The sequence below is a fragment of the Saccostrea cucullata genome, unplaced genomic scaffold, assembly GCF_032062105.1.
Source record: "Saccostrea cucullata isolate Sc308-1 unplaced genomic scaffold, CSIRO_AGI_Scuc_v1 ctg1186, whole genome shotgun sequence".
Taxonomy (NCBI): Eukaryota; Metazoa; Mollusca; class Bivalvia; order Ostreida; family Ostreidae; genus Saccostrea; species Saccostrea cuccullata.
Genome location: NW_026928251.1, coordinates 238355 through 258654, shown reverse-complemented (window position 1 = coordinate 258654; position 20300 = coordinate 238355). Strand labels below are relative to the sequence as shown.

At 34.1% G+C, this 20300-nt stretch overlaps 3 protein-coding genes and 1 pseudogene across 3 annotated transcripts; all 4 read left to right on the top strand.

Moving 5' to 3' along the window:
• The first annotated feature begins 487 nt into the window (after positions 1-487).
• On the top strand, positions 488-2699 carry LOC134276923 (orexin receptor type 2-like). The gene has a single exon (XM_062759199.1). It carries the CDS (start codon positions 616-618, stop codon positions 1795-1797), a length of 1182 nt encoding a protein of 393 aa, XP_062615183.1. The 5' UTR covers positions 488-615; the 3' UTR covers positions 1798-2699.
• Positions 2700-3856: 1157 nt separating this feature from the next.
• LOC134276918 (orexin receptor type 2-like) lies at positions 3857-5178 on the top strand (annotated as a pseudogene).
• Positions 5179-7851: 2673 nt separating this feature from the next.
• Positions 7852-8979, top strand: LOC134276917 (orexin receptor type 2-like). Its single transcript, XM_062759192.1, has one exon. It carries the CDS (start codon positions 7863-7865, stop codon positions 8958-8960), a length of 1098 nt encoding a protein of 365 aa, XP_062615176.1. The 5' UTR covers positions 7852-7862; the 3' UTR covers positions 8961-8979.
• Positions 8980-12838: 3859 nt separating this feature from the next.
• Positions 12839-14616, top strand: LOC134276922 (orexin receptor type 2-like). Its single transcript, XM_062759198.1, has one exon. It carries the CDS (start codon positions 13461-13463, stop codon positions 14577-14579), a length of 1119 nt encoding a protein of 372 aa, XP_062615182.1. The 5' UTR covers positions 12839-13460; the 3' UTR covers positions 14580-14616.
• Positions 14617-20300: the final 5684 nt, after the last annotated feature.

The window sequence follows — 20300 nt, the reverse complement described above, 5'->3', positions numbered from 1 at the left end:
AAATATGCACTATTATTGTGCCTGGTTTTACTCTAAAATACACGAAAACCCAGGAGCTTCCGGGGGCTTCGCACCCTTGGCCCTCACCAGGGCTTCGCCCGGGACCCACAGGGGGCCTTAAGGCGGCTCCCAGACCCCTTGCCTCGACAACATTATCCACGCCCCCCCTCCCTAACCACAAATCTTGTATCCGCCCCTGTGTATACTGTTCGTTATCTCCATATTACATTTCATTTAAAATATTTTAGTAAAAAAATCAGAAAATTCTGTAAAACTAAAAACATTTAGACTTCATTTCATTTTTGTGCGAGCACACTAACATATGTCTTGTCAATCAAATGGAAGTTAAATGAAATTTAAATAATGGGAATATTGTACACTGCTGTAACAAGTGGTACTATGAGGATAAAAAAGTCTCACCGATCTAGATATAGATCTCGTCAAATTTATCACTAAATCATACTTCCCTGTCTATTATATATTTTTTACGATGACATATTTCCACTTGACATTCGTCCTAGATGCAACCCGATGTGTGTTTCAGAAGTATCTATACTTATCTGAAGGATTAAAAGTTCATCCGTTGGATACATCGCCTTTTAAACAGACGACAATATGTTATCGTCAACAATGAATACCTTAAATATCACTCATATAAACAGTTCACCAGGTTATAACGATTCTTTTGAAATTTCATCCACCCTCGATCCATACTTGATTCTGAAGGAGTTAAATGATGAAGCGGCGTTACGATTTCTACCCGTCACACTCTTCCTCGTTATTCTGATGGTCATCGGAACAGCGGGCAATGTCATCGTGGGTATCATTTATACAAAGAGAAGAAAGAAGACCACGTCGGATTTCTTTATTCTTAACCTTGCCTTTTTAGATCTCCTAACCTGTGCTATAGGAATTCCGATGGAAATAGCAGATCTCAGTTTTTCTTATACGTTCGATGCACCAGCAGCTTGTAAGATCTTGAGAACCATTGAGTCTTGGACCAGCATGGCCTCGGCTTTGACATTAGTGATCATTTCTATAGACAGATACAAACGGATCTGTAAGTTTGGGGATAATTTTAGCAACAAAGCGGTGAAAAGGCTTTGCCTTCTTGCATTGTTAGTTGGTGCCCTGCTGGCATGGCCAGCGTTGATAATGGTTGGAAAGAAAACGATAAACCTAGGAATTCCGGGCGTCAAAGGAGCTGATTGTTCAACTTCGGATGAAATGAAAAAGACTGTATATCCCCTGATATATTACGGTGTTATCATGCTGTGCTTTATTGTCTGTGTCGTTTTCGTCATATTTGTTTATGTAAGGATATCATTCTTCATAAAGAGAGCTAAAACAGAGAGAAGGAAAGTGATTGGACCAAACGAAGTAAGCAACACTACTCTTAGCCTGCATCAAATACCATTAATGAACGTCAATATCAACCATTTCGAAAGTGTGCATTCTACTCCGAGCAATGAAGACGATATAAATGGAACCGAACCTGCGCATGCTCGGGTCACAAAACAGACTTCCGCAGTAAAGGTCACCAGAACAACCACCATCTTTGTTGCCATCACCATCGCGTTTATTGTGAGTTATCTCCCTTTTTTGGCAGTCATGATTTTACGGAATGTCGTAAAAGGTTTGGAGAAAGATATGTCACCAGTGGGAGAGGTTTTCTACAAATTCTGCTTAAAATCTTTCTTCATCAATAATGCGATAAACCCACTGATTTACAGCTTCCTCTGTAGAAAGTTCAAACAAGACGTGAAAGCAATGTTTAAGTGCGAACTTGTTAGGTAGAACCTCACTAAACACTGAAAACGAGGCACAAAAGAACTATGTTCATGATGAAAGAGAATAGAAAACTTTTAAAACTGAGTGTTTTCTCTCTAAGTCATTCCTAGTAACTATTATTCTACATAAACGTATATGTAGAAAAAAAATGTCGCCTTTTGCGATTTTTTTTTCAAAGAAGAGGTATGTACAGGTTGTTCCCTTAAAATTTAATGTTCTTAAAAAGTTATAAAATTGGCTTTAATGTAAGAGGAATAGATGAATATGATAAATCATTAAAGAATATGGCATGATGGATGACCATTCTGGAAATATGACACCATTAATATGGTTTTATGCAGAAGAGCCTTAGAATGACCCATTTCTGTAATTATTTCGATAAGTAGGTTTTACTGCATGGGATTTCAATAATTCAGAAACTTAAGGATACTAGTATATGAAATTTCTTTCATAACTTTCTTATTTTGTATTTAAAAAAAAAAAAAACGGGCCAAATTTGTATTGACATCGTACCTCGCTCTTTGCAGCGACCGACAGCAGTACAATTATATGTATCTGCGCGGGAATCACACAACGACCAAGTTCCTTGTAATTAAAGATTCTTTATTATAGAAACTTTGAAGAAATTTCTTTAGGTGATGATTGTACCATTAGGCTTTGCATTTATTTTGTAGTATTTGCCATGGAAATAATTGCTAAACCTGACAATAAAATTACATGAAAATGTACTTCATTCATAACACTTATAGAGTAAGTAAAAAAATTAAAGTTCAATAAAAAAAAAATGTTATCGAAATCTTTTCCTCTATAAATCTGTTTTCAAATATTGTGCATGTAAGTATTATAACATTTAAATTTATTATTTACCTCATATACGGCTTATTTATTGTAAATTTTGTTGAGATTGAATTTATACAAGATAAACATTTTGTAACGTGATTGAGAAATAGTTATTAAACATGTATTTAAATTAATAATTTATGTTCCTACAAAGTAATCCTTTACGGTATAGAATAACTTTTGAATTTTTTATCAATGTTATTTTTGGATTTTAGCATCAATTAAAAATTAAGAGAACAGGAACTGAGGAAGTAAAGCCAAATTCTTTTTTTGTTTTTTTTTCAAACCCTATCCTTCCTGATTTTTTTTATGCAATCAAACTGTAAAAGGAAATATATTGAAAGTATAGCTGAGCGCCACGTACTTACCATTCAATGTTTTCACCTCAAGAATACCACACCAGTAAAATCATTCTGGCCATTTCTACGTACACAACATTCCTTTCCTGTAACCCCCTCCTTTGGTGTACATGTATAAAAGGTACATTAGAAAAAAAAACATGAAAACTATAAGGTATAAAATAAAATTGAGAATTTTTTTGGGGGAGGGGGGGGGGGAGAGGGTGGTGGTGGTGTTGGTTTAAATTCCTTCAAAGCCAAATATTTAATATGTATTACTAAATTACTATCATTTAACTTCGGTACAACATAAAGTATGTGTGTAAGTGGGACGTCGGAAGGGGAGGGGGTAACAAGCCTTTCAATTGACATTTTCATAAGTGAAGCTGTTGTTTGCAAGAAGGGGGCAGTCCCGTCCCGTATTCTGTGTACTTGCAATTTGTTGTAACCGTTTAAAACAATTCCACAAATATTGACTCTGAACTTTTTTCATAAGCTTTAATATATACCAGTATGAAAACGGGGGTCTTCGACCATTCTTTATCACTGTTACTGATACTTCTTGTCGTTTAAGTCCGCAAATGTCCAGACATGGCACTTTACTTCAGAGATTTCTGAAGAAACGTAAATGCACGTACAATAAACCCACACTTTTAACAAAAGAAATCGCACTTAACTATTGTACGAAAGTATATAGTGTATATCTTGGACTACGACAAAAGTAACAGGAAGAAAAAACTAGCGTACTGATAACTATCCATAGTCCCCGCGTTTGAGACTGGTGTTTTCCAGCCTATCTGAAAACCCGAAACATTTCGATTGATAAAAGAAATGTTTTTGTTGCTAGGCAAGGATAAATGATAAAAGATATGCCCGTCAATATGTAACAAGAAAATTGATTTAAAAAGTATTTTAAATACTTGCGAACACGCTAAAAAGACCTCCGAAAAAGGGGAAAAAAGGATGACAGACTCACGATATACCACATTTAACGTTACTGGGAATATTTCTGATATTGACGCCAGTAAACTTTTACAGAAACTTAACGACGAGAAGGCTGTGCTATATATACCCGTCATAGTGTACATGGTTCTATTGATGCTGGTCGGAATAGCGGGAAATCTGATGGTATGCCTTGTTTACATTAAGAAGAAATTCAAATGTTCTACTGACTTTTTCATTTTAAATCTGGCATTTCTCGATTTGCTGACTTGCTTCTTTGGAATTCCCGTAGAAATTGCAGATTTAAGGTATCCCTACACATTTGACGGCCCTGCCGCCTGCAAACTTTTCCGAACCGTCGAATCCTTACCAGTATGGGTTCAACACTGACTTTGATTGGAATTGCCGTGGATAGATATAAGCGGATATGCAGACTTGGAGAGCGCTTCTCTAATGAAACTGCGAAAAGGATTTGCGCTGGAGCAGTGATAGTCGGTATTTTAACTTGCTGGCCCGCGGCAGTTGTTTTCGGTAAGAAGTCGGTGGACGTTGGAGTACCAGGAATTAAGGGGAGCGACTGTTCGACAGATGATACACAGCGACATACCGTGTATCCACTTCTTTACTATGGTCTTGTTTTCCTTTATTTCTTAGTTTGTGTGGTAATAGTAACTTTCATTTATGTGAAGATTTCGATTTTTATCAGGAGAGGTAAGAAAGATTTGATCAAGAGAAATTCAAACAGACATGAACTCAATGCTGAAATAACTACAACAACGGAAGTCAGTAATGATTCAAATGCGCATGCGCCATCAACATCTGGTGGATTCAAGGAACCAACAATGGTGAACACAATTAAAACTTCTAGAACAACAGTGATATGTATAGCGATTACAGTAGCTTTCATTGTTAGTTATCTACCATTTCTCGTTGTCATGGTCACAAGAAACATCAAGAAAGATTTTGAGAAGACCCTTTCATCTTCAGCAGAGGTCTTCTTTAAGTTTTGTTTGAAATCCTACTTCATTAACGACGCCATTAACCCTGTTATCTACAGTTTCCTCAATGCTGCATTCCGACAGGAAGTGATTAGAAGATTAAGGTGTAAAGCATGTTGTAAATAATCCATAAACTGACAGCTAGGAACCAGTTTATACCGTATTTGTTCGGAGTGTTTTTCTTGCACGTGAGAAAATTAATTTTTAATTGTCATAAAATTTTAATCATGATTTAAGGTTTTATCAAAATCATGGAAACATATTATTTTGTAAGAAAACTTCATTGGAAAAACATGCTGTGTTTGTATGTATGATTCTTGAGTTTTGTGTATTTTGATTTATTTAGAAAAGGAGACCTACATGTATACAGCAATATGCGCTGCATTATTTATATTTTTATTTTGCTGTTAACATGTGTTATTTTAATTTTTTGTGTAATTTTTTAAATGTTAATGATCAATTAGACTAAAATAAAGTATTAAAATTATTTCAGAATTAAGACATTGTAAAATCGGATATGTGGTATTATTGAAGGAATCAATACTTTACAGGATGACAATAATGTATTATTGCTTCAATAAAAGATTATAAATAGTTCTTCCGTAGTAAATATAATCAATAAAACTTTTTAAGGACCTTTTTCTGACATCAAAATAGTTAATGACAATTTTGCAACAAAATTTTCCAACATCAAACCTGCAGCTCATCTGAAGCTTTAAAGATTTATGTGAGAAAACCATGATTACTTTTTAAATAAAAGAAAATTTACTAAATTTTCACTAAAGTAAGTTTGAGTATATGACTCCCCAGTTAATAAAACTCGATTATACAATATTAAAAATATGCAGAGATATGAAGAAAAAGTATAAGTATACATACGTACTTGTATAGCTTTAAAAATAAAGATATGTCGTCAGACAATATATCTTTCTTTTTGGCTTCACCATATCATGTTTACACGCAGTTTTGATAGTTCTATCATAATTGTAAAAAGGCGCAAAATCAAATGATTTCTATAAAAATTATAGTAAATAATTATCGATACTTTATCAAAAACCTTTACATTTATTTACGAAAGAAAATTTATTATGTAGATTTAAAACGATTATCATGAAAGTGTCTTTTTAAGAAGATACTGTTCTCTGGCGAAATACAGTAAATCAATTTTTATTCGCGACGACTTTATTTCCGGGATAAACTAGTTTGTGAAGATTAATTTTCGAAATCAAGCCTATTTTTAATCTGTTGTTAATAGACACATAGACCTTAAGGTCCGGTTGCGACGAGAAATATTCACAATGACGGAGCTCTCGAAAACCTTGCGAAAATTTCTTGCATGCGAATAAAAGCTGGCTTACAGTAATGCCTAGGTCACATTTCCCGGCCGGTAGCCGTAGACCGGTGGTAATCGGTAGTAATCCGTCGTGTTAACGATGCCCCAACATCGGTCCACATCGGCCAAGTAGTCCTTAAAGTATCAGTCACATTATCTAGCGATGGGGTATACGATGGACAACCAATGCGTTTTATGAAAAAAATGGCGTGGTTGCCGGCCGGACTTATAAAGGTCCACCGATGCATTGCTAATCATAAAACGATGTTCCAGGATAATCGGCCGATGTATATTACTTCGCCCAAACATAGGTGAACAATGTTCGTACATCGGTCGACTACGGGCCAATGTTTGGTCGAACATCGACCGATGATCGGTCGTTATCTGTTGAACACCACTAAACTCCCCGATGACCTCAGATTCAACGGATATTGGACGATGCTCGGCCATACATCAGCCGATCCTTGGAAGATGTTTTAATGATGGGTTGCTGATGAGGAGCGATGTGAGGCATCGTTGGAGGCATCGCTGAATTTTAACTACGAATTATTTCCTACCGATGACCCCAACGATTCGCAAAAAAGACTCAGTCACCGTCCGATCACTAGTGGTGCCCGGCCGGCAACCACGCCATTTTCATCCAAAAACGCATCGGTTTCTCATCGTATACCCCATCGTTTGATAATGTGACTTATACTTAAATGGCACTGATTCTTTTTTCGAATTTAACCAATTAAAATGATTTATTTGATAATTTTAACTTTATCATGTTAAAAGCATTTTAGCTAGTTTTATGACTGTATGTACAGCATAAGTGTCGGAATGGAGGAGGAAGGGTCTAGGGGAGCTTAGGCCACCCTGCTTTATTTGCAAAGATAGACATAATATAGGCGTTGAACACTGGGCGTAGGTTTAGACCCCCACCATCTTCAAAAGACACGTTGCGCAGCAGTTTATGTCAAAAAATGTAACTACAGTAAAACTCGGTTATAACGAAGTCGCTGGGACTTATGAAATCACTTCGCTATATCCATAATTCGTTATAACCGTATAAGAAATTCATTAAATTTATATAGCTGGGGATTCAAAATGACTTCGCTATATCCGTAAATTCGCTATATCCGTGTTCGTACTAAACAAGTTTTACTGTAGTAGTCTTTGGAAAACAAAAATGGTTACTGAAAAAAAAATTCTATCTATCAATGATAATTTACAAAATTTTGAAAGGTAAAAAATAATCTTCGGTTTGAAGAGATCTTGTATTTTTTTTCATTAAAGCCTTTTGGTCAATAATTCAATGTAATGTTTTTATCACTAAGAAGAACCTTAAGAACCTTAAAGTGGTATTTTCTAGTATATTTAAAACCATCAAATTGCAAAAATACAAATCTAGTCGATACTGGGCAATGAAAACTAAATATATGTTTCTATTTCTACGCATAGATGCATGATATAAAGTCCATTTAAAATTGTACTGTATCTCCACAAAAGATAACAGAGAAAAAAGATTAGAAAACAATCGTATATTTTATAATTATTATCACCTGTGAATACGCCCCCAAAGAATTAATAGTAGTTTTTCGATATACCACATACAAAATGTATAATGTTACCGGGAATATGTCGGGTAATGCCAGTGAACTTTTGCAAAAGCTGAACGATGAAAAGGCTATTTTGTATATACCTGTGATTGTCTATATGGCCATACTGATGCTGATCGGAATAGTAGGAAACATGATGGTAGGCGTTGTTTACATCAAAAAGAAATTGAAAACTTCCACCGATTTTTTCATTTTGAATTTAGCAATTCTCGACTTGTTGACCTGTTTCTTTGGTATTCCCGTAGAAATTGCCGACTTAAGATTTCCCTACACATTTAATGCCCCTGCCGCCTGCAAAATCTTCCGAACCGTGGAATCGCTCACCAACATGGGGTCAACACTTACTTTAATTGCCATCGCTGTTGATAGATACAAAAGGATATGCAGACTTGGAGAGCGGTTTTCTAGTAAAGCGGCAAAAAGGATATGCGCAGGCGCAGTGATTGTTGGCATTTTAACTTGTTGGCCAGCAGCGATTGTTTTCGGCAAAAAGACTGTTGATGTGGGGATACCAGGAATTAAGGGGACCGATTGTTCGACAGATGATACACAACGACATACCGTGTATCCACTTCTTTACTATGCTGTTGTGTTTCTCTATTTCTTAATTTGTGTTATAATAGTAACAGTTCTTTACGTTAAGATATCAATTTTTATCAGACGAGGTAAGCAAAAACTGAGGAAAGGAAACTCAAACAAATGCGAATTGAATTCTGAGATAACGACAACGACCCAAGTAAGTCAAGAAACAAATACGAACGTATCATTAATATCTTTTACAACCATTGCTGGCGAAAGAAAGAGTATTGAGGAAACTACTACCATGGCACCGGTGAACACAATAAAAACCTCACGAACAACCGTGATATGTATAGCCATTACAGTAGCTTTCATTGTTAGTTATCTACCATTTCTCGTCGTCATGGTGACAAGGAACATCAAGAAAAATTTCGAGAAGACTCTTACCCCTCCCGCAGAAGTCTTCTACAAGTTTTGTTTGAAATCCTACTTCATTAACGACGCCATTAATCCTGTTATCTACAGTTTCCTCAATGCTGCATTCCGACAGGAAGTGATCAGAAGATTAAGGTGTAAAGCATGCTGTAGACACAGATGATCCTGATAAGGAAGACTCATACAGTAGAACTTTTTTGTTCGGAGTGTTTGTCCTGAACACGTGACTGATGAGAAATAAAATATTTTGTTTGTATGTTTCTTGGGTTTTGTTAATTTTAATTTGATTTATCAATGTAGATATATGAGATGTACATGTGTAAAACAATATGTCCTACATATTTGAGAATTTTATTTTGCTGTTTTTATGCGTTATTATGATATATTTGTATATTATTTAAACAGTTTTGATTAATTAGACTGAAATTAAGTGCAAGAATTGTTCAGAATTAAATATATGTATTAACACTTATGTACAATCGGATATACTGGACTAGTATATATCGTATTATTGAAGGACTTAATATTATACATAAAGGCAAAAATGTATTTTTGCTTCATTCAAAGATTATAAATATTTCAAAGTTTTTAAATGATCTTTTTTTCCTGTCATTGAAATAGTAAATTACAATTTTGTAACAAAGTTTTCATGCAAAAGTTACAGTTTATAAATGTTTTAATGAATTGTGTCATGAAAGTCGTGCTTACTTTTCAAACAAAGGAAAATCTACTAAATTTACATCAACGACGTTGATGACTCTCAAGTTAAACTCAATTATTCTTTTTTAAAAATATGTAGAGATAAAAAGACCATAAAAAAAAGATATAAGTAGACGTACTTATAGCTTAAAATGTGACATCTGTCGTCGCACAATATTATCGTTCTTTTTTATTTCAACGTACCTTGATAACACATGTACAGTATTGATAGTTCTATCATATGATGTAAAAAAAAAAAGGCGCAAAATCATTTACAAATATGTTCGAATAATTTATTTTAAAACTATGCCAAAGAATGATGGATACTTTATTAAAAACCTAAATACATTTATTCATTTATTTATTATGTAGATTTAAAGCGGTTATCATGAGTGAGTGGGTGAGTGGTAGTGTTTGGAAAAAAAGGAACTGAAAGAAGTTCAATTTCATTAAATATTAAATTGTTAAAATCTTGACCCCCGGGGATAGGGCGGGCCACAGTAGGGAATCCAAGTTTTACATAGAAATATATAGAACAAATCTTTAAAAATCTTATTGTCTAGAACTACTTGGCCAGGAAAGCTGAAACTTATGTGAAAGTATCCTTGGGCAGGGTAGATATTAAATTGTTAAAATCATGACCCCCTGGGGTAGGGCGGGGCCACAATAGGAAATCCAAGTTTTACATAGAAATATATAGAACAAATCTTTAAAAATTTTCTTCTCAAGAACCACTGGGCCAGGAAAGCTTAAACTTATGTGGAAGCATCCTTCGGTGGTGTAGATATTAAACTATTAAAATCATGACCCCCGGAGGTAGGGCGGGACCACAATAGCGAATCCAAGTTTTACATAGAAATATAAAGGAAAAAATCTTTAAAAATCTTCTTCTCAAGAACTACTGGGCCAGGAAAGCTGAAACTTTTGTGGAAGCATTCTTGGGTAGTGTAGATATTAAATTGTTAAAATCATGATCCCCGGGGGTAGGGCGGGGCCACAATATGGAATCCAAGTTTAACATAGAGATATATAGAACAAATCTTTAAAAATCTTATTCTGAAGAACCACTGGGCCTGGAATGCTGAAACTTATGTGGAAGCATCCTGGGGTTGTGTAGATTTTAAAGTTTTAAAATCATAAAAGGGAAGGGGTTAGTGGGGCATGATAGGTATAGCAAGAGGGGAAATCTGGCAAAGAACTGCATCACCCAAGTTATTGAGGTAAGCGATGTGGCCCATGGGCCTCTTGTGTTCAATTTGCTTCCGACGCGTGATATTATCTGTGTACGGTTGACTCTGAAGTTCTTTGACATATATATGAGTACATGTAATTCAACAACAAAAAAAGTTTACAATGATTTTAGCATTTCTCTCCGGCATAAAAATTAATATGTATATATTCTTATATTCTGTATAGTTACATGTATTATTTCTGCTTATATAGAATATTCATATGATGGACTCAAATCTCTAAAGTGTACTGTATATACTTTTTTTTTATTGAGGATATATATAGGTAGGAAAGTGGAAATATGTCAACTTATTTATGAAGTATTTTTAAGAAAATCTTCCTTATTGCAGGGATAAAAACACAGAACTATAGTTCTAAATAAACATAGTTAATCTGAAAACTCTTGTTTTCTAAATAAATCGCCACTCTGTTACACTGTGCATATCTTTCATGCTTCCTCTGGAGCTTTTAAACGTTAATTGTATTTTTAAAGTGCATAAGGACCTAGTTGTCTTACTTAGTTGATTTTACAATTCAGGACTACTTTAAGCATAATTTTGTTACTGAACAAACAAACAATAAATAAATAGAAAAAGAAAGAAATTCTTCAATTTGATTCTCTCAGGATATTAGATTTTATTATTGTATTAAGGTATTTCTTGATATAATAAATAATTCAATTTAACATTGATTCTTTTTTATGATTTTTAATTTTATGAATGGCTTGTATCTATAAAATTTACTTTTCGGTTTAAAAATAAAAGCAAGGGTATTTCAGAAATTTTGTGCCCACTTTTAAGTTCAAATTTATTTTGTATGAGTCACTACTTCATATTTTTTTACACAAACACTTGACCCACTTAAAACACTAACAAACTGTATGCTTTCTGCTTTAGATACTTCAATACACGAGTCACTGTTTACGAGGAAAACACAAAATAAAACACATTAAGGCAATTTCAGTTTCATAAAAAATACTCTTACTTTATTTTTTCAATCATTAAATGCATAAATATGAGTTATAAAAAGAAGAGAAAGTAAAAAAAAAGAAGAGAAATAAGTAAAAACCGAGAAAATTTCATGTCGTGGGGGCATTTTCCCCACTTTAGTTGCTTTTTCCGAATCCGGATTTTGATGTTCTCAACTTTAAAGAAAGAGAATTGGGGGAGGGCATCGAAATTAAAATTATAATATTTTAACTAAAACAAAACAGTAAGTTCAGGAAAAGTTTGGGACCCCCCTTTTTTTACATGCCTACAATCTATAATGATTGAAATGGTGTTATGAAATCAACTATATTTTGCATGGTATTATTTTTTATTATTATTGAAACTCAGATTACGCATTTCAAGCGCGGATCCAAAAAAAATTTTTCCAGGTAGGGGGGGGGGGTCACAAGTCAGAAAAAAAAATTCCAACCCAGAAATTTCTTAAAAGTAAATAAAAACACCAAAAAAATGTTAGCCCTTTTCCCAAATGTGAAATCCAATCGCCTAGGGGTTGGGGGTGAGGGGATGGCGGGTTCATGACTTTTAAAGCTACATACTAATGACTTTTCATACCAATATCACATAGATCCGTGTTTTTAAGGAGGGGTCGCCGTTTTGTAGGGGGTCACTTTTACTTGGTTAAATACATGTATATATATTTAATAACTCTGCAAATTCCAAGTGGGGTTTGGAACCCCCTCAACCCCCACCCTCCTCTAGATCCGCGCATGCATTTTCTTAGAGAATAACAAGTCATTATTTAAACGTTATCCTCAGAAATACGTAAAATGTATTTGTGTCAAAAGTCATTGTTCATTTAAAATTCACCGATTCGTGGTATTCACAGCAGGGGAGGATAAAGAACGAAATGATATGATGGGTCATATTAGTATAAATTGTTCAAAAATATGGTTAAAATTGACAGATTAGCGACATGTGAACTTTAATCATGACAAAACATTGATATGTCAATCCGTGCGTAGGTCCCTGACATTTTGTTTTATCAAGTTTATATCTATATGTACATGTTCTATTGTTATCCGTGATCATTAAGGTACAAACGTGGTATAAAGCCAATACTTAACTCTATTTTATCTCAATTGGTTATATCATAACATTCATGTTTTTACATGTGGAGCTTCAAACCTGAGTATTCAATACACAAAACTGTCCGGGTATTTGAATTGTCGACCTACTTTGATATATAATCCCCTTGGAGAGTGCTTTATAAACATTTCTACCCGATTAGACACTCTTTTGTACCTAAAACTAAAGAAAAGAGATTTAAAGCGCAGTTCGGAAGGACACCTTAAAACGAAGCCGCTGAAAAAAACCTTAGTACATGAGAGTGCATTTTGTGTTATCTATGAGGGGAACTTTAAATGTTCAGAAATCGGAAGGGTATTTCCAACATCGACAAAAATTTGACAGAAGGAGAATAAAGAGTCGACTGTGTTAAAAACTCGTAAATCTTCGCCATAAGGAATTAAATTATTATGTAACTTCCTTGTTCTGTGTATAAAAAAAAAAAGTTCCGTTATTCTCAAGTTGCGCCCTCTTGAAAGATCTCAAGATAAACCATAGATGAGGCTTTATACGGATTTCGGTGTGTCATTTTAAAACTATGGAGTGTCTGGTTTGCCGAGCTTCATCAAGGGATTTTGTCGTCCCTGGTCTTCGTTCATTGACTTTGTTAACATTACCAGTCATGCATGTTGGAAAATAAATTACAGTAAATAAGGAAAATGGAAACGAACGCATCAACTCTTAATAATTTTTCAATAATTTTGGAAAATTCTACCCATCCGGATCCATATTTAGTTTTAAAGGAATTAAATGACAAAGCGGCTTTGCGTTATTTACCTGTGATAATTTTTCTGTTCGTGTTAATGATCTGTGGGATTATTGGCAATATTCTGGTGTGTATTGTATATCTCAGAAAGAAAACGAAACTGTCTCCGGATTATTTTATTCTCACTCTCGCCTTCCTGGATCTCTTGACCTGTATTATTGGAATTCCGGTGGAAATAGCGGATCTACGTTATCCGTACATGTTCTATGCCCCCGCAGCATGTAAACTCTTACGAACCATAGAATCTCTCTCGGCCATGGGGTCAGCCCTGACCCTAGTGGCGATATCCATAGACAGGTATAAACGTATCTGCAGACTGGGACAGCACTTCAATAACTCTACCGTGAAGAAATTATGTGTCGGTGCAATAGTGATGGGGGCGGTCATAGGATGGCCCGCGGCGGTCGTATTCGGGAGAAAAACTGTATACGTCGGACCTTCCAAAATTGAAGGCGAGGACTGCTCGACCGCGGACGAAATGAGGGACACGATATACCCCCTGCTTTACTACAGTGCAATAATGTTGTGTTTTGTCGTCTCTGTCATATTTGTGATTTTTGTTTATGTCCGAATCTCAATTTTTATCCGAAAAGGAATTTCTTTACGGAAAAACCGAGCTAGTGAAACTGTATCGACCTACTCCATGCATGTTCATTTTATAAATGATGAGAACACGAGTGGATCATCACCTAGTCAAGCTCACCCAATGTTGGACGCCACGCCCAAAAATCGTAAACGACTAGTCAACAGTTTGAGAGTCACAAGAACGACCACCATCTTTGTTGCTGTGACGGTTGCATTTATTTTGAGTTATCTCCCGTTTCTCGTTATTATGATCATTCGCAATGTGAAGAAGGACTTAGAAGAGACGCTTTCTGACGATGCAGAAGTCGTGTACAAGTTTTTCTTGAAATCGTATTTCGTTAATAATGCAATTAATCCTCTAATTTATAGCTTTCTCAATAAGAGATTCCGAACTGATGTCAAAAAACTATTTAGCTGTAACAGGTGACTTTTTACATTCTTTAATAAATTTTAATGCTTTCTTTCTTTTTTTTAATTTGCTTGATTGTTTACATTTTAAGGGACGAGACAATTACTTATCTATTTCTAGTAAATAGATTGTTGAAAAAGTAAGAAAAAATTTAACCCGCGCCCATGATAAAAAAAGGATATTTCAACCTGCACCTTCAACTTCTATGAAAAGTAAAAAAAAAAACAAAAAACAAAAAAAAAAAAAAAAAAAAAAAAAAAACCCATTTATTTCATGTTTTTACGTTTAGTATACTACAGCTTTGACATTAATAACATTTAGGCCTAAGATATTTTAAAGAGACTTGTTGAATTTTCCAACTACCCATTCATCATAATGTTAAGGTCAGAAGTTTTTTTTATGTACTCAGGCCCAAGCTAGGGTAAGTAGAGATTTTTTTTTTTAAATTTCAAACTCAACATGCTCTATGTCAATAAAAAAAAGTGGTTAGAAATTTTCATAATATACTAGACAATCGACAGCTCAACAAATTTTATAATATGTCGTTGTAAAAGCTTTATCTAAAGAGTACTATAGAGAAATGGGAGACCTCATTCTTATTAACGATATACATGTAGCTGGTAATCTGTTTTCACAAATTTAAAGAAATACATAAGAAAAAATTTTGTAGGTGCAAGTTTGAAGGGTCGGTCGGATTACTTGTACATCAAACAATTTTAATTTTTTTTAATTGTTGACTTTAAATCAAAACTTATATCCATCAGAGACATATAAAACCATATAAATTGCAAGCTCTAGAACACTTAAATTTTACTGGAAAGCTTCCTTATGGTCGGTTCTGTCAATACTTGTTTTCTCAGTATCAATCATATAACTCTACTTTTCAGTGAAATGTGGCAAATTTGGTTTTATTTTCTTTTCTTGAATAGATATTTTCTAAAATAATACATATTTTTCCGGAATCATAAAGGAGGCAAAGAACACTTTTCTTACTTAAGTCACTTAAGAGAAGAAGCTTGTTATCGGTAAGGGGGTCGAGGTATTTCTGAGAAATGAATCTCTATTTACATGTACATGTATATATAAATGTGAAGTGCGTGTTCTCTCTCTTTCTCTCTTCCTTACGATTATATCAATAGTCATCTAGGCCCTCCTACACCATATTTTGTTTTGTTATAACATTGGCTTTGGAAACAAATTGAACAAAAGGGGGGGGGGGGTAAATGAAAAGGGAAAATAGATAAGGGTTCGGGGAGGGATGGGGTTGAAAATCTAATGTTTTCTGTATCAGTTTTTTTTAACTTATAATATAACTTCTAGCCTACCGCTTACCTTTCTTTGACTACAAGGAAACCACCGCCTATCGAAAGGATGAGGACTAAACCTTTTATAAAAATTCTAGACAAACCCTTATCAGCTAATGAATGCTAAAAATTAATATTATTGTTATGATAAAAAGTTCATGATATGAAGTTCAATAGCCACCCACAAAATGGTTATTGCAAGCAATAGAGAAGTATTGTTATTATTATCAAAGCCAATGGTAGGTCTATATAGAATACATACTGTCCATTCGAATAAAACACTATACTATTAGTTGTAGATCTACTTATATCTTTGTGAGCGGTAGAAAACTTTTCAAACGAAAAACTAATGTCTTTTTTTTTTAATTTGAGGAATCAATGTTGAAATATCTATGGGAAAAAATTGTTTTAAAGAGGGTGAGAATAATACAGGCGCGGATCAAAGAATTATTTCCAGGGGAGGGGGCGGGGGTCCACCCCAGTAAAAATCAATTCAACCCGCAGCAATTTATTAACAAGAAAAAAAAAATAGATAAAAAGAACCAACCATATTCCCCCTGTTTGAACCTACGCATGTTATTCTCGATTAAAAAAAACAAACTTACATTAAAACAAATCAATAATTTACCTTTTTGTGATTCACACCGACATTGCGTCTTATTGCAGACACAAAACTCTTGGCAGTTGTCACCAAAAGCTGGATATCAACATCTTATTGAGTTTCCTACCCCTGTATAGCCATTAGGACACTCTGTGTTAAAAATGCTAGATACGTTATAGATACATGTACAATATTTATGCAGTAGAAATTTCTACAATTTCATATTTTAACTGGAACGCTTGTTGAAAATGATATGTCTTTGAAGTTCACCTGAAAAGAATGCTTAATGCTAAAGAATGTTAAATTACTTTTTAAAACTAAATATTATTTGCATTTGCTCTCCCAAGGAAGGCAGGTATAAACACTGCCTTTGTTATTTTTGTATCGCGCTTATCATTCTTGATTTTTGGTCATACATAATATGATATGGCGTCAAAAAAGTACATTCTGTGGACTTGTAATTCCACTGTTTTATCGAATTAATTTTAGCTATTTTTATGAATGTGAATGTGCTTGATTCTTGCTGAGTTATCTGATTCCATAGTTCAGTCAATTCAGTTTAAAGCAGTGATTATGAAGTCACAGCAACTGCAACCTGTTCCACAACCTCTTTTATATTTAACACTTAACTGCATTTTTTAAATACCTCATATTAACATGATTAATAACATTTTATGTAAAATAAGACACTACCCTTAACACTCTTGTTTTGTCTCCGAGATAGTTGTTAAAAAAATATTGTACCGAAAAATACACAGTTCATATATTTGAGTTGATTAATTTCTGTTAATCAATAAATCCTTTTGATTAAATATCACTTTAAATCACTAAGGGAATTTATATCAATTTTTTGAAAAATTTCCATGTATATGTGTTATAATTTTATGTGTAATCTTTTCTATGTTAATACATACTTGTACGTTATTCCATTCACAACTTCCTTAAACTACACATATCAGCAAATTTTAGATACACTACATATTTACATCCCTAATTAAAAAGGCGGTTAAATGATATTTAAAACCTCTATTTCATTTAGTATCCAAAAATGGGTACCTGTAAAGTGCGAAACGAAATAGAAAAGAAACGAAACGAACTGAAACGAAACGGAATCTGCCGAAACGAAACGAAATCTACCGAAACGAAACGACATCTACCGAAACGAAACGAAACGAAACCTGCCGAAACGAAACGAAACAAAACTATCAAAATGTTAGAATGGGTTTTTTTTTTTTTTCAAATCAAGGTACATGTATATAATTATATATGTGTAACTGCATGTGGACTTTTTTTTACTTCAAATAATATCTATATATATAGTTCAAGCACTTGTAAATATAAAATTTTAAATTATTGATAAATTATGCTCCCTTCTCAATCTAATGATGTATTTATATGTTTACCAGCTGCAAATATGCACGAGCATACTATGTAGTTTCAATATGTGCAGTATTTTCTAATTTTTATATCTTACTCTTATTTTCAGTCCTTATTTATCTAAATACAACATACCAATCAAAATTGATGTTGGTACATGTAAAGGCTTGTTTATGTACGGGTCGAAATAAAGTCACTGTACTGTTGTATTGCGAATGTCTTAAAACATAGGATAAACGAGCGACTTAGAGTATTTAGTAATCCATTCCGAGGTGTCTGATTTTATTGTTCAGTTATACATGTAACTACAACCGGAATCTTGTGTATCCTTTCTACGTACATACAGTCCTATTTATATCGAGGTAATTTTCGAGGAAGAAATAAGTGGTTTGCAATAAAGAGACTCCATACGAGACGTCGAAAACGATTTAACTGACAAGAAAAAAGTCTCTCAAGGCAAACGATGTCAATTTTTAGTAGGTAAATTATTCAGTAAGATATTAATAAAATATGACATAGGCGTTGGAAGCGGGGGAGAGGGTGTTAGGCCCCTACAAAACTTTTTTTTTTGCAAAGATATATATTATATAGGCATTAACCTTTTTGTTAGTTACCCCCCCCTTTTAATATCCTTCCGACGCGTACGCCTATGTATGAGCTTGAAGCGAAGCCCGTGGTGCTTGAACTATGTAAATTTCATATGAAGTAAAAATAGGTAATATAATCATTCTGAAAGTTTTGTTTCGTTTCGGCAGGTTTCGTTTTGATTTAGTTTCGTTTCGTCTTGATTTCTTTTCGTTTCGGTAGGTTTCGTTTCGTTTCGGTAGATTTCGTTTCGTTTCGGCAAATTTCGTTTCGTTTAAGTTCGTTTCGTTTCGTTTCTATTTCGTTTCGCACTTTACAGGTACCCCCAAAAAACACGGATGACGCCTAAAAAAAACAATATTGCTTAAAAAGTGCACCTCTTTGCTAAGATCTTTGTTTCTGTAAAAAATACATAAAATTTAATATATACTGAAAGGAATTCGAAAAAGAAACGCAGGGTAGCATACTATTTAAAAAAAAAATCTTGACCGCATGACCGAAAATTACGAAAATTGGTCAAATGAGAGATTTTGTTATTATGCTGTGTAGAATTATTCAACCGTAATATGTATTACGTCATGAATTGAAAACACTAAAAAGCCAAAAACACGTGCACTTTCATGACGACGAGTTTGTCAACAAATCTTGTTGCACTATTTGATGCACCTGAGGTATACACATTGTTTTTCAATGTTTAGAGACGATATGAAATTCTTGCAATCTTGGTACAGTTTACGGAAGTACAATGGGGTCTGATTTTCGATTTGCCTAATTAATGAAAAAGGCAACATTGGGTAATGACGCATTTTCTTGTAAATGTTCCCCTGTGAAACTTGGTACCCGTTGTCAAAGAGGGCTTAGAATGGTTTTAAATCAACCATGATGATGACGTTAACGCAAGACAGACTCATGCTACAAGCGGGCTATTCATCCTGCCATCTCTTAAATCGCAAACCTACTACCACAAAAACCGCCTTTTATACAATAGACTAAAGTAATCATTACATCCACACGAAAAATGAAACAAATAATTCAGCAATTTTTTTTTTGAGCCAGTCAACTTGCTGTTGTGTTCCTCTCACTGGCGCATGCGTGCGTCGCATGACTAATGTTTGGGAGTGGTTACCTATGCCCAGTATAGCCTGGGTTTGAAAGATACTCACTTTGACGAATTCCATGCAAAGGGTAAATAAGGCTCATGACAGATGTGCAGGAGAAACATTGCAGATAATGAGAGTTTTCGATTTTCAATTTTGGGGGGTACCGTCATATGAGCTCCAATAATTCCTGAATTATTAGACAAAACCAAATGAGATTTTGGTTATATCTTTTTGAAAGATGATTTTAACAGTTAGATAGGAATGCTGAAAAGAAATGAAAGAAAAATAAATTTAATTCACCTCAAAAGTTTACCCTGCGTTTCTTTTTCCTTTCAGTATACAGAAATGTATAATACTACTCCTACTTACTGAAAAGTACTTAACCATTTAATTGACCTCACCAAGATACATGTAAGCCCAAGTGACGCAGAGGTACATGTAACGTAAATAAGTAAGTAAATGGTTTATTATAGTGACATGTGTTATGTAAAATTACAACAGCTGTCAAAAAATATACATATAATAGGAATTTAAACACCCGGCCCACCGGGCCTATATGTCACTTTAACAATATAACATTCAGTAAGGATACAGAGATATTACGCATTTCGTTTATTAAAAATAATAGACTTTTGTAAGTATATGCTGAGTATATGAATTTTCCGAACTGCCTTGGGAAATTCACGAAAAGAAATTAGGTTTTGTCTTAATCTGAAATACTGATATCAAATGAAGTTGGGTTAAATCCAATACTGGTAAAAAAGATTGCTCT